General features: G+C 49.3%; 2 protein-coding genes across 2 annotated transcripts; both read right to left on the bottom strand.

The window, feature by feature from the left end:
* Window positions 1-4,570: 4,570 nt before the first annotated feature.
* LOC119113151 (cuticle protein 1-like) lies at window positions 4,571-5,837 on the bottom strand. The gene is made up of 2 exons (XM_037237502.1): window positions 5,766-5,837; window positions 4,571-5,248 (listed from the first exon to the last, which is right to left on the bottom strand). Exons 1-2 carry the CDS (start codon window positions 5,775-5,777, stop codon window positions 4,949-4,951), a joined length of 312 nt encoding a protein of 103 aa, XP_037093397.1. The 5' UTR covers window positions 5,778-5,837; the 3' UTR covers window positions 4,571-4,948.
* Window positions 5,838-11,741: 5,904 nt separating this feature from the next.
* LOC119113150 (cuticle protein 1) lies at window positions 11,742-13,992 on the bottom strand. Its single transcript, XM_037237501.1, has 2 exons — window positions 13,950-13,992; window positions 11,742-12,418 (listed from the first exon to the last, which is right to left on the bottom strand). Exons 1-2 carry the CDS (start codon window positions 13,959-13,961, stop codon window positions 12,119-12,121), a joined length of 312 nt encoding a protein of 103 aa, XP_037093396.1. The 5' UTR covers window positions 13,962-13,992; the 3' UTR covers window positions 11,742-12,118.
* Between the last annotated feature and the right edge of the window lie 634 nt (window positions 13,993-14,626).

The following is a 14,626-nucleotide window of genomic DNA, read 5'->3' as shown; positions in this document are numbered from 1 at the left end:
CCGTCGCAAGAAACTTATAACCATTGCCGGGAAGCATGGTGCCATGACGCCGACCTGAGTCGTGACGTCATACCGTGACACCGGGCTGAGCCGTGACGTCGTGCCGTGACGCTGGTCTGAGTCGTGACGTCGTGCCGTGACACCGGCCTCAGTTGTGACGTGTAATGTGCAGTCAACTGCATTCTAGTGACAGTCTCTGCCTGCCATGAAACGTTGCACGAAGTACAACTATTCATGATAGCAAACCTTTCTACTCCAATGTGATAAAATTGAAACACTGGCCATGCGCCACCTTTATTTTCTATAAATTTGCAAATTAAGGGCAATATCACAGCTTTTTATACTGTTCACTCATTGTCAGATCAGAAGCGTGCGATTTGATCAGAAATGCCAGTTTTGTCGGAAAGCTTCTGAGTAGCTTAGAATTTGGGTTTGAAGCAGTCACTTCTACGGGAAAAATCTCATTTGACTCCCTACTCACCACCATGGCAGTCATGGGCATAGGAACAGGGGGGAGGGGGGGGGGGCAGGGGGGCCATGGCCCTCCCCCACTTTTCAAGGTGGGGTGGGGGGGGGGGGGGCAATGTTAACTGGCCCACCACTTTTCAGATTAAGGTTGCAGTTGGCTTACTTTTGCACGGCATTAAACATGCATGCCGATTTACCTAGTTCACCAACCATCTCCCTTAAGATGCGTCACTTTTTTTGTTTACTTACTGGCCATCACTTAGTGTTATATCCGCAAGGCCGACTCCGCACGGCCTGGATGCTGCAACGCAGGGCGTCGAGGCTGTTATTGCTATGACTTGCGAGCACGCGTGTTCAACACCAAATTACGCAATTTCTTATCAGTAACCAACTCTGACAGGATCTTGAGCATTATAGGACGAACATGGGCTAGCCACGTTAATACAGACTGTGAACCCCATTTCATCTGCAATCTATGGTCAAGGAGAACTCGATATCTATAAAGAACACGTAAAAACCATGGAACTGTAGTCTATGTGAAAACTATCGGACTGCCTGCGGTGATCAGGGATGTTGTTGCGTCATTGAGGGTCCCTGTGCTGATCCGGGGCTAACCGTGGATCGGTTAGCCCCGGATCAGAAGCGTGTGGATCAGAAGGCCTCCCATGTCAGGGATGGGTACAATATGATATGATATATCCTTCTAATGACCTCCGGAACGACCAGGAGGTCCCACCCCGTACCACCAGAATGATAGCCGGAAGACACTTCGCGATGGGACAGAATAGCCCTTCAGCTCTTGACCGGAAACGGTAATGCACCCCTGGTGTCCCACTCAAGAGGCCCCTTGCCCGGAGGGGAATAAGGGGCCTCATTATTGTTGAGTAGAGTAAAGCTCTCATTATTGTTGAAAAGCACAGGCCGAAATGAACAACAAACAAAAAAACGAACAACGTCATGCCATATTTGCCTGAGAACGTTTATTTCTTTCAGAATGTATTATTGAAACAAAATACGAACATGCCCGCCCGCAACCTCGAGAGCAAGGACAGGGATAGTCTGGGTTGCAACTTCCGTAAAACCGATAAGTTTCGGCCTCTGCAAGTGCCACCAGACGGCGGGCGCCATGTTAATCTGTCTTCTGGACAGATCAATAGCTGCGGGAACACGAAAAATAGAGATTTTACATCCACTTTTCCAGTTCATCCCCCCGATTCCAGCCCCACTTCGCGGTGCTTTAAGGGCCAATCCGTTCTTTTCATCAATCTAAAAATTGCACGCGTGAAATATGTCCTCAGACAGCCTTCTAAATACAAGATATGATGTCATGAAGCGTTCAAGGATGCTTTCTCAGAAGCGTCGTCATTTTCGTCCGCCCGGTAGTCTCAACTTAATATTAGTTTCTAGACCAACTCTGCGCGGCCTACGGAGACTGCAACACCTGGGGCGAGGCTTGTGTTTCTAAAATTTTAGAGTGCGCATGTTCAAAATTAGGCCACATAACTTGTGTAACTATTTGACACAAGTGTTTAAAGGTAATCTTCGTCCACCGGTGGGCCACGGCGAAATGAACTACTGAGCTTGCTCTCCGCAGATTATGGAGACTGCAACGCCTGGTGTCAAGGTTTTTGTTGCTAAGATTTGCGAGCGAGCACGTTAAAAAACATGTTAGATAGATGAATTGCATCACTTATCGGTTCTGCCTGAATGGTGAACATTTTCAGACAAACATGGCCTTGCCATGTTAATGCAAATTGTTGATCATTCGATTTGCAATCAAATTTTCGCCTCCAAATTTGGATCAAACATATCGATCTACAGCCTACCTTCGAGATGTCCTCAATATCTGTAGAACCAAGATAAAAAATTGACAAAGCTTCTGGATTCTATGGGTTTAGAAAGAGTCAGCTAACTACTGTAACTTAAGAGCGTCGGTAATTTGCTCTATGCCGTCGTTCAACGCCTGATTTCTGCAGCTTGTTGACCTCGAAATGCAAACAAAATTGAGCTCATGGTAGCTCCCGGTTTCTGTTCTGGTTACAAGGTAAAATTAACAATAAAACGAAAAAAAACGTGTTACTTGTTAACAAGTAAGCCATATCCGAGGATTTTTTTTTGGGGGGGGGGGCACCATAAGATGGGCTTTTGTCAACTCTGTGTTCCATCTTGGCAAGGCTCCGGCTACGCTCCTGCCTACACACAAAAGCAGGTCAAGTCGCGCACGTTGCATGATGACCAATGAAATGTCCGTTGGGCCAATCCATACCTAAGGCAGACAGCTTCCCGGAGGCAATTTCTGCGATGGTGTGGTGTAAGGGAAGATAATTCGGGAAAAATGCTGTTGCAGATGTCCAACACATGTTTCATACACCATGTAAAAGCAACGCTGATCCAAAAGTGTGCAACAAAGTAGCCACACCATCAGCTCGTAGTCAGTCATGCGGGAGACATTCAGGCCAGGGCAGTTACCACCGATGGCGGACAGCAGCATGGCCCAGATAAGGAACATATCACAGATGAGCCTTATTATGTGGGTAGATTCTTTAAGAAATCTCCATTTTTATGAACTTTGTTACATTGTTTCTAGCGGTTTCAAGCTCCCGAATTTGTTTCCGCCTAAAATGCTACAAGTCTTATTTCTTGAAAAGCAGCCGGCAAAATTAAGGCGCATGAAAAATATGGCGCGCTGTGAGCCATCGATCCACTTTCAAAATTCTCACCAGCCTATATCCAGGCCATGTTTTGGCATTTACACTGTGGAGACAAATGCTCCTTAATGACCCAAAACACCTACCCGCTCGTGGAATTTCGTCTCCCCAGTAAACACAATGTTAAAATGGGCGAATAATCTAGGGAAGCTAGATAGCATTATTTGCCAAATGACAGATGCGTCGAATAGGCAAGATTGTGCACCAGTGCACAGCTCCAGGCGCATAGCGGCCATGACATTTCAATAAAGAGCGATGACATTCTCCATCCCTACCCCTCCCTCCCGGTCATCGGGCTCCCTGTCCCGAAAAAGTTCCTGAAGTATACCCTGAGCTTGCCCCCCCTCCCACTTTTTGAAACGTTCCTACGCCTATGATTGCAGTAACAATTTCATTTGGCCTGCTTTTCCAACATGTGTGTTCTGTGATGTCTGCAAAACATTAATATGTCAAAATGTTGATGTAATAAAAGCTACGAAAGCTTGGAACGCTCAGTTTTCACAAAGGGATACGCGAACATGAAGCCATCGTGCCACGAATTAAACGAAACGTTATGCTACGGTTTTGACTTCTCCTCTCGTGCGTTTACCATAGAAGCTCTTTTCGAGGCGCACATGGCTTTGTGAATGGAAGCATCACGTGGTTCATGGTGACGCACTGGTTCAAACTTCAAGCAGCGCGCTGCTCAGTAGTAGGCCCTTGTCGCACGCTGGGCCAATCGCAAAGCTCTTTTACTCACTAAAGCAGAGATGCGCACAGCGGTTGTCATGACGACGGTGATCGCGACTGTAAGGGAGAAATACTTGCTGCTACAGAGCGCTGACAGCAATATTTGGATGCGAAAATGATTAAAATTGATATCGCTCTCATGACTTGACGGTGCTGCTGTGGCACCACACATTGCTATTGTCACACGTAACCGGTCCTGAGGTTTCACGAAGGTCTTTAAATATGCCTCAAAGATGGGAGATTTTCTTTAAAAACAAAGTTTCACCTGTAAAGATACTGAAGGAAGCATCAGATATGGTGACACAAGCTCACTTTGTAAGTGTTGGTATACTTTTAAGTGGAAAGGGCTTCTCTAGACAACACAATTTCTCTGTTAAATAAATATGATCCTCGATACGTCGTTGTTTGATTGCATCATCGTATCCTGTACAAAATTGATTGGGAGCCAACTGACGGCCGTTATATCTGGAAATCATGCTCACGAACGCCAGATATGAACAACCCGACCACCATCTTTTTTAGCCTTGATCACCGCATGGCTAATGGGATGACAGCATTTAAATGCCGTTATTATTACATCATGCGTTCTAAGGTGAATTCGAAACACTCCCCCTGCTCCCCTGCCGTTGTGGTCGGAAACATCTAGCACGACCCACAGCCCAGAACCACTTTCACAACTGTATTGTACGTCTGTAGAAAAATAAACACCATCCATCGGATCCGAGGCGTCCGAGCATCACTCGGCACAGCTCATCGCTGCCAAACATCGGTCAAAACATCATGACAAGCAAGATGGCGGCGCTCGGCTGCCCGGCGGTGGATGACACGCGGTGACGAGACTCGATCGCCTCGCCTTCTTCCAAAGGGCTCAGGCGGATTGGCCAGTGCACACAGCTCCAGTCAGCACTCAGCGACTGGCCAGTGTACACAGCTCCAGTCCCACCAACTGGCAAGTGTTCACAGCTCCTCCATTCACCTCCAACGGGCCGGCGGCCGCTCCAGCCTACCACTACTGCAGCGGTGCGCAGCGGGCATCTGCGGCACTAGCAGTACGGGTAGCCGGGGCAGGCGGCAGCACTGACGCCGGCCGGGTACTGGCCCGTGTACTGGGGCAGCACGGCGTTGTTGCAGTAGGGGAAGTTGGGGCAGGCGGCCGGCGCCAGACCGGCCGGGTACTCGCGGGCCAGCGGCGCGCCAGACGGCGCCAGGCGGGCCAGGTTGAGGGCGGCCAGCGTGTTGGCGTCGTTGCCGCAGTACGGGTAGTTGGGGCAGGCGGCGGGCGACACGCCGGCCGGGTACTGCACCTGGGCCGCGCACGCGGCGATCAGCACGGCGAAGGCGACCTGCGGACCGGAGGTGACAGTGAACGCGGTCACCAGGCAGCAGGAGTGGAAAGTCATGCATTTGGTTGAAGGGAAGGAGGTGTGGGTTCTATAAAACACAACCTTACTGTTCCTGGTGACCTTCAGAAAACTTCTGGGTACCTTGTGCTTCACAGTCGATGATACAGACATGGAAGGAGGAAAGAAGTGAGAGAGCGGTAGTGTCTTGAAAATAGGTGTGAAAGTTCGCTTGTCCATGTGCGCAGTCGTGTTTATTAACCACCATATATTGCACTGACTAAGTTTCTCAAGTGGCACGCACCTAGGGCTAGTTCTCGAGCTTATTACGGTTATATATGATCAACTAGAGGTAGACCTGACCATTTCAAGAACAGAAATATGGGCTACAGAACGTCTGGAAAGTCACATTACCCGATCTTTTCAGAGCCCCCCAACTATACACAGGCATTTGCCAATAAGCGATAAAACGCATCCTTAGTCTATCGTTGTTTCCCGTTGTTAGTTCCAGCTGACTTACCAGAGACTGCATGGTGTCAGCTGAGTGGAGCCCAATGGAAGGATGCCCGCCTCTTCGCACGTGGCGTCTTATATAGCGGCCGCCAGTCAATGTCATGTGTCATTGGAATTCAGCGCGTAGCACCGTCAGCTGTGTAGGCGCCAGAGGCCAGGCGGAGAGCATCGAAACTCGCCACGTAGACAACCAATTAGTCCTGGGTAACTTTAGGCAAGTCGCAGAGCAGGCAGCGACAACCTAAGCCTTGTATATTAATTGGAGGCTTTTTAATGCTACATACATTGCACAAAAGTGTCTAAGCAAACTAACCGTTGTCCATCGGTCGGTACAAGATAGTGGTTCGCAATCAATGTGAGGCAAAAAGGATCATCATCGTTACTTGTTACTTCTTGTTACTTGCCACTTCAGTTACTTGGCGTCAAATTGGCGCGCAGCCAGAGGGCGGGAGAGTGGCTTTTCCACCTTGAGCCCGCATTTTTTTACTCCAGCACCATCAACGACTTTGGCTCTTTTACGATGAGTGCTCACTGAGGTCCGCACCATCCTCCTCCCTACGAATGTCCTGGCTGCGTACCTGGCTGAAAAGTAATGTAAACAAACGCTCCCACAGTAAAGGTTTCTTATGATTTCTCTGAAGTCCAGAAATTATTTATTTTTTCGCTCAACGTTTGCCGTGTTGGGGAATGCAGGAAGGGACGCAGGGGGGTGGGGGTGGGGGAGGAGTGATCACCTTATCTTCGTTCCTGGATTCACTCTTGCTCTGACAACACCCCGTCATAATGAGGTAATAACGGCAGCTGCGAGTAACGGCACGACAGCCAGTTGCTGCTTAAGGTAATTCTCGAGAATTATCAAGTAGGAAGTTTATAAAAATAACAGTACGGATGCTGGTTGGCCTAAAAAGACGGACGGATACCGGGCGTGCGGATATATCTGTCGGTGTTTTGAGGTTTGGTACGAATGTATACCAATTAGTCCCGGCTGCTGATGGCTCGTAATTGACCTAAAAACCGAAATTCCTGCGTCGCAAGAAACTTATGACCATTGCCGGGAGGCATGGTGCCATGACGCCGACCTCACTCGTGACGTCGTGCCGTGACACCGGGCTGAGCCGTGACGTCGTGCCGTGACACCGGACTGAGCCGTGACGTCGTGCCGTGACACCGGACTGAGCCGTGACGTCGTGCCGTGACACCGAGCTGAGTCGTGACGTCGTGCCGTGACGCCGGCCTGAGTCGTGACGTCGTGCCGTGACACCGACCTGAGACGTGAAGTCGTGCCGTGACGCCGACCTGAGCCGTGACGTCTTACCGTGACACCGACCTGAGACGTGAAGTCGTGCCGTGACGCCGACCTGAGCCGTGACGTCATACCGTGACACCGACCTGAGACGTGAAGTCGTGCCGTGACGCCGACCTGAGCCGTGACGTCATACCGTGACACCGGGCTGAGCCGTGACGTCGTGCCGTGACGCCGGCCTGAGTCGTGACGTCATACCGTGACACCGGCCTGAGTCGTGACGTCGTGCCGTGACGCCGGCCTCAGTTGTGACGCGTGATGTGCAGTCAACTGCATTCTAGTGACGTCTCCGCCTGCCATGAAACGTTGCACGAAGTACAACTATTCATGATAGCAAACCTTTCTACTCCAATGTGATAAAATTGAAACATGGCCATGCGCCACCTTTATTTTCTACAAATTTGCGAATTAAGGGCAATATCACAGCTTTTTTATACCGTTCACTCATTGTCAGATCAGAAGCGTACGATTTGGTCAGAAATGCCAGTTTTGTCGGAAAGCTTCTGAATAGCTTAGAATGTGGGTTTGAAGCAGTCACTTCTACGGGAAAAATCTCATTTGACTCCCTGCTCACCACCATGGCAGTCATGGGCATAGGAACAGGGGGGGGGGGGGGGGGGGCAGGGGGGCCATGGCCCTCCCCCACTTTTCAAGGTGGGGTGGGGGGGGGGGGGGCAGCAATGTTAACTGGCCCACCACTTTTCAGATTAAGGTTGCAGATGGCTTACTTTTGCACTGCATTAAACATGCATGCCGATTTACCTAGTTCACCAACCATCTCCCTTAAGATGCGTCACTTTTTTCGTTTGCTTATTGGCCATCACTTAGTGTTACAGCCGCAAGGCCGACTCCGCACGGCCTGGAGGCTGCAGCGCAGGGCGTCGAGGCTGTTATTGCTATGACTTGAGAGCACGCATGTTCAACACCAAATTACGCAATTTCTTATCAGTAATCAACTCTGACAGGATCTTGGGCATTATAAAACGAACATGGGCTAGCCACGTTAATGCAGATTGTGAACCCCATTTCATCTGCATTCTATAGTCAGGGAGAACTCGATATCTCTGAAGAACACGGAAAAACATGGAACTGGAAGTCTATATGAAAACTATCGACTGCCTGCGGTGATCAGGGATGTTGTTGCGCCATTGAAGGTCCCTGTGCTGATTCGGGGTTAACTGCGCGGATCAGAAGGCCTCCCATGTCAGGGATGGGAACAATATGATACGATATATCCTTCTAATGACCTCCGGAACGACCAGGAGATCCCACCCCGTGCCACCAGAATGATAGCCGGAAGACACTTCGCGATGGGACAGAATGGCCCTTCAGCTCTTAACCGGAAACGGTAATGCACCCCTGGTGTCCCACTCACCCTTGCCCGGAAGGGAATAAGGGGTCTCACTATTGTTGAGTGGAGTAAGGCTCTCATTATTGTTGAAAAGCACGGGTCGAAATAAATTAAAAAAACGAACAACGTCATGCCATCTTTGCCTGAGAACGTTTATTTCTTTCAGAATGTATTATTGAAACAAATTACGAACATGCCCCCCCCCCGCAACCTCGAGAGCAAGGACAGGGATAGTCTGGGTTGCAACTTCCGTAAAACCGATAAGTTTCGGCCTCTGCAAGTGCCACCAGACGGCGGGCGCCATGTTAATCTGTCTTCTGGACAGATCAATAGCTGCGGGAACACGAAAAATAGAGATTTTACATCCACTCTTCCAGTTCCACCCCCGATTCCAGCCCCACTTCGCGGTGCTTTAGGGGCCAATCCGTTCTTTTCATCAATTTAAAAATTGCACGCGTGAAATATATCCTCAGACTGCCTTCTAAATACAAGATATGATGTCATGAAGCGTTCAAGGATGCTTTCTCAGAAGCGTCGTCATTTTCGTCCGCCCGGTGGTCTCAACTTAACATTAGTTTCTAGACCGACTCTGCGCGGCCTACGGAGACTGCAACGCCTGGGGGCGAGGCTTGTGTTTCTAAAATTTTAGAGTGCGCATGTTCAAAATTAGGCCACATAACTTGTATAACTAGTTCACACAAGTGTTTAAAGGTAATCTTCGTCCACCGGTAGGGCCACGGCGAAATGAACTACTGAGCTTGCTCTCCGCAGATTATGGAGACTGCAACGCCTGGTGGCGAGGTTTTTGTTGCTAAGATTTGCGAGTGAGCACGTTAAAAAAAAAACATGTTAGTTAGATGAATTGCATCACTAATCGGTTCTGCCTGAATGGTGAACATTTTCAGACAAACATGGCCTGGCCATGTTAATACACATTGTTGATCACTCGATTTGCAATCAAATTTTCGCCTCCAAATTTGGATCAAACATATCGATCTACAGCCTACCTTCGAGATGTCCTCAATATCTGTAGAACCAAGATAAAAAATTGACCAAGCTTCCGAATTTCATGGGTTTGGAAAGAGTCAGCTAACTACTGTAACTTAAGAGCGTCGGTAATTTCCTCCGTGCCGTCGTTCAACGCCTGATTTCTGCAGCTTGTTGACCTCGAAATGCAAACAAAATTGAGCTCAAGGTAGCTCCTGGTTTCTGTTCTGGTTACAAGGTAAAATTAACAATAAAACGAAAAAAACCGTGCTACTTGTTAACAAGTAAGCGATATCCGGGGATTTTTTTTTTGGGGGGGGGGTCACCATAAGATGGGCTTTTGTCAACCCTGTGTTTCCTCTTGGCAAGGCTCTGGCTACGCTCCTGCCTACACACAAAAGCAAATCAAGTCGCGCACGTTGCATGATGAGCAATGAGGTGTCCGTTGGGCCAATCCATACCTATGGCAGACAGCTTCCCGGAGGCTATTTTCTGCGATGGTGTGGTGTAAGAGAAGATAATTCGGGAAAAATACTGTTGCAGATGTCCAACACATGTTTCATACACCATGTAAAAGCAACGCTGATCCAAAAGTGTGCAACAGAGAAGCCACACCATCAGCTCGTAGTCAGTCATGCGGGAGACATCCAGGCCAGGGCAGTTACCACCGACGGCGGACAGCAGCAGGGCCCAGATAGGGAACATATCACAGATGAGCCTTATTATGTTGGTCGATTCTTTAAAAAAATCTCCATTTTTATGGACTTTGTCACGCTGTTTCTAGCGGTTTCAAGCTCCGGAATTTGTTTCCGCCTAAACTGCTGCGACAAGTCTTATTCCTTGAAAAGCAGCCGGTGAAATTAAGGCGCATGAAAAACGTGGCTCCCTGTGAGCCATCGATCCATTTTCAAAATTCTCACCAGCCTATATCCAGGCCGTATTTTGGCATCTACACTGTGGAGACAAATGCTCCTTAATGACCCAAAATACATACCCGCTCGTGGAATTTCGTCTCCCCAGGAAACACATTGTTAAAATGGACGAATAATCTAGGGAAGCTGGATAGCGTTATTTGCCAAATGACAGATGCGTCGAATAGGCAAGATTGTGCACCAGTGCACAGCTCCAGGCGCATAGCGGCCATGACATTTCAATAAAGAGCGATGACATTCTCCATCCCTACCCCTCCCTCCCGGTCATCGGGCTCCCTGTCCCGAAAAAGTTCCTGAAGTATACCCTGAGCTTGCCCCCCCTCCCACTTTTTGAAACGTTCCTACGCCTATGATTGCAGTAACAATTTCATTTGGCCTGCTTTTCCAACATGTGTGTTCTGTGATGTCTGCAAAACATTAATATGTCAAAATGTTGATGTAGTAAAAGCTACGAAAGCTTGGAGCGCTCAGTTTACACAAAGGGATACGCGAACATGAAGCCATCGTGCCACGAATTAAACGAAACGTTGTGCTACAGCTTTGACTTCTCCCCTAGCGCGTTTACCATAGAAGCTCTTTTCGAGGCGCACTTGACTTTGGGAATAGAAGCATCACATGGTTCATGGTGACGCACTGGTTCAAACTTCAACCAGCGCGCTGTTCAGCGGTAGGCCCTTGTCGCACGCTGGGCCAATCGCAAAGCTCTTTTACTCACTAAAGTAGAGATGCGCACAGCGGTTGTCATGACGACGGTGATCGCGACTGTAGGGGAGAAATACTCGCTGTTTCAGAGCGCTGACAGCACAATTTGGATGCGAAAATAATTAAAATTGATATCGTTCTCATGACTTGACGGTGCTGTGGCACCGTGGCTGGTGACTGCTGTGGCTGGTGACTGTGGCACCACACATTGCTATTATCACACGTAACCGGTCCTGAGGTTTCACGAAGGTATGGTTTTTAAATATGCCTCAAAGATGGGAGATTTTCTTTAAAAACAAAGTTTCACCTGTAAAGATACTGAAGGAAGCATCAGATATGGTGACACAAGCTCACTTTGTAAGTGTTGGTATACTTTTAAGTGGAAAGGGCTTCTCTAGACAACACAATTTCTCTGTTAAATAAATATGATCCTCGATACGTCGTTGTTTGATTGCATCATCGTATCCTGTACAAAATTGATTGGGAGCCAACTGACGGCCGTTATATCTGGAAATCATGCTCACGAACGCCAGATATGACCGACCCGACCACCATCTTTTTTAGCCTTGATCACCGCATGGCTAATGGGATGACAGCATTTAAATGCCGTTATTATTACATCATGCGTTCGAAGGTGACTTCGAAACACTCCCCCTGCTCCCCTGCCGTTGTGGTCGGAAACACCTAGCACGACCCACAGCCCAGAACCACTTTCACAACTGTATTGTACGTCTGTAGAAAAATAAACACCATCCATCGGATCCGAGGCGTCCGAGCATCACTCAGCACAGCTCATCGCTGCCAAACATCGATCAAAACATCGCGACAAGCGAGATGGCGGCGCTCGGCTGCCCGGCGGTGGACAACACGCGGTGACGAGACTCGATCGCCTCGCCTTCCTCCAAAGGGCTCAGGCGGACTGGCCAGTGCACACAGCTCCAGTCAGCACTCAGCGACTGGCCAGTGTACACAGCTCCAGTCCCACCAACTGGCAAGTGTTCACAGCTCCTCCATTCACCTCCAACGGGCCGGCGGCCGCTCCAGCCTACCACTTCTGCAGCGGTGCGCAGCGGGCGTGTTCAGCACTAGCAGTACGGGTAGCCGGGGCAGGCGGCAGCACTGACGCCGGCCGGGTACTGGCCCGTGTACTGGGGCAGCACGGCGTTGTTGCAGTAGGGGAAGTTGGGGCAGGCGGCCGGCGCCAGACCGGCCGGGTACTCGCGGGCCAGCGGCGCGCCAGACGGCGCCAGGCGGGCCAGGTTGAGGGCGGCCAGCGTGTTGGCGTCGTTGCCGCAGTACGGGTAGTTGGGGCAGGCGGCGGGCGACACGCCGGCCGGGTACTGCACCTGGGCCGCGCACGCGGCGATCAGCACGGCGAAGGCGATCTGCGGGCCGGAGGTGACAGTGAGCGCGGTCAACAGGCAGCGGAGTGCATCACGGTGCATTTGACTGAAGGGGAGCAGGCGTGAGTTCTAAAAAGCACAAATTTGCGCCGTTCCGGATGACCTTCAGAAAACTTTTGGGTGGCTTGTGCCCCACAGTCGGTGATGCAACTGCGAAAAACAGGGGGAAGTAAAGTAGTTTTTCCAAAAGATATTCACAGCACGTGATGTAAAGCCCCATACATCCTTGGACGCCGTTGTCTGCACAAACACGCGCCCAGGTGGCCGGTTGAATGCGACGCGTTCGAGTGGTGGAAGGAAAAGCAACCGGACCTTTCTCTGAGGCAAGGAAAAAAAAACGAAGGGAGCTAGAAGCGCCAAGTCCACGGGATAGTTAGGGACTTTTAGGAAATCAGCTGTCTCAGATTTTGAGGTCTTTAGGCCTTGACCTTGGTAAAAAAGGCAGGGTTAAAACTACTCGCAAAACGGAGTTCTTAAGTAATAAAAGAGCTGGGTTTTGACGTCAATTTGACCTTCACACCTGACAGAACATGTCTCATCTTTGTTGTTATCCTACATTTAACTGCCTTGTTACGTAAGTAAACATGTAAAAAATGTCTCACTTTGTCCAAGACCCCGCTGTCGCATCAGATTCAACGATTCTCTGGGAAGTGCCTTCGCTGACAGCCATGCCCTGACTGAGACTAGCCATAGGTTAGCGACCTTACAAGGAGTATGAGATTGCTGTGCGTCAGGAGATTATAGTGTTCTTACTATTCCATTGTCTATCGCCAAACTAAGTTCGGTGAAGCCATGCCGCACCGTTCGGAAGCTATTCGGGGAAAATCTGAGGGGGCAGGGAGCAAATTAAACATCACTCTAGCGCGTGTTAAAGACCACAGATAGCATGATTTTTTTACTGAAGTGGCCGCAAGGTCCGGTTCTTGAGCCTATAGCAACGGTGCCTAGGTAGCTGAGGATAGCGTTTGTAATGAAACAAATAGAGGCATGAAAGTTGAAAATTCATTATTGCTTGTAATAACCCCTTTCCGATATGCGGACAGAGACTGGCGAGAAAATTGGCGTGCAATAGCTGTTTAAGCGAGTATTGTTACAGCGAAATTTCAACATCCGGAGAGCCAGGAGGGCCAAAATCTATACCACAAAACTGATCCATTGGGCACTCCGACCGTATGGGTGGAAAATCCAGGTGCATACAAAGATGTTCCCTTTACACGATTAAAAGACTGAGGATAGGATAAGGGCAGTGGAAAATATTTATTTTCTTTCTGACCGCATTTCGACACATGTCTGAAGGCTGATTCAGAAAGACTCAGACATTAGTGGGAGGAATCCTTTTCGATCTGTAAAACACCTGCATTTTATCAAACGAGGACGCTGTCCCTAAACACGGCTGTTGATGAGATAATTGTAATGGTAACTGTGATGCATAACACATCATTTTAACCGTTAAGCAAATTAAGCACACCTTTCACCCGGCTACGCTTCCCGTTGTTCGTTCCAGCTGACTTACCAGAGACTGCATGGTGTCAGCTGAGTGGAGCCCAATGGAAGGATGCCCGTCCTCTTCGCACGTGGCGTCTTATATAGCGGCCGCCAGTCAATGTCATGTGTCATTGGAATTCAGCGCGTAGCACCGTCAGCTGTGTAGGCGCCTGAGGCCAGGCGGCGAGCATCGAAACTCGCCACACAGACAACCAACTGGTCCAGGGCAGCCTCAGGGAAGCCAAACGGCAGGCAGTGACGGGCCACTGCACGCGATCGTTGCTATATGTTTCAGTGTGAAGTATACCGTACAATAACGGCCGCAGAGACAATGACGAACAAATTGTATGATACCGTTGGTGGCTCACGAGGCGTAATTTCAACTTTGAGGGGTTGAGCACTTCCAATTAGAGGTCACCTGATTTACACACGGAAGCTTCGCGGCTGACTGGCTGGCATGCTGAACGCGTTAAAGATATCCCTTGCAAGTGCATTCACCACGTGGAAATGGGTCACCAGCATTGTCTTTTAACTAGCCTTTAGGTATCTTTTAACCTTTTGGTCAATCGATGCCTGTCTAGTTCAGCCGAGCCTTTATGCTTGGGGGGAAGGAGCGACAGGTTTACAGCTTTGGGTGACAAAGATTAGCTTTAAAGCAAAAAAGTCACGTAGTCATGTTCTACAATAAACATAGTTGTAAAATAG

The sequence above is a fragment of the Pollicipes pollicipes genome, unplaced genomic scaffold (genome assembly GCF_011947565.3).
Source record: "Pollicipes pollicipes isolate AB1234 unplaced genomic scaffold, Ppol_2.1 Scaffold_7261;HRSCAF=8764_pilon_pilon_pilon, whole genome shotgun sequence".
Classification (NCBI taxonomy): Eukaryota; Metazoa; Arthropoda; class Thecostraca; order Pollicipedomorpha; family Pollicipedidae; genus Pollicipes; species Pollicipes pollicipes.
Note: the sequence above shows the minus strand (reverse complement) of the source record. Positions and strands in the feature narration are given on the sequence as shown.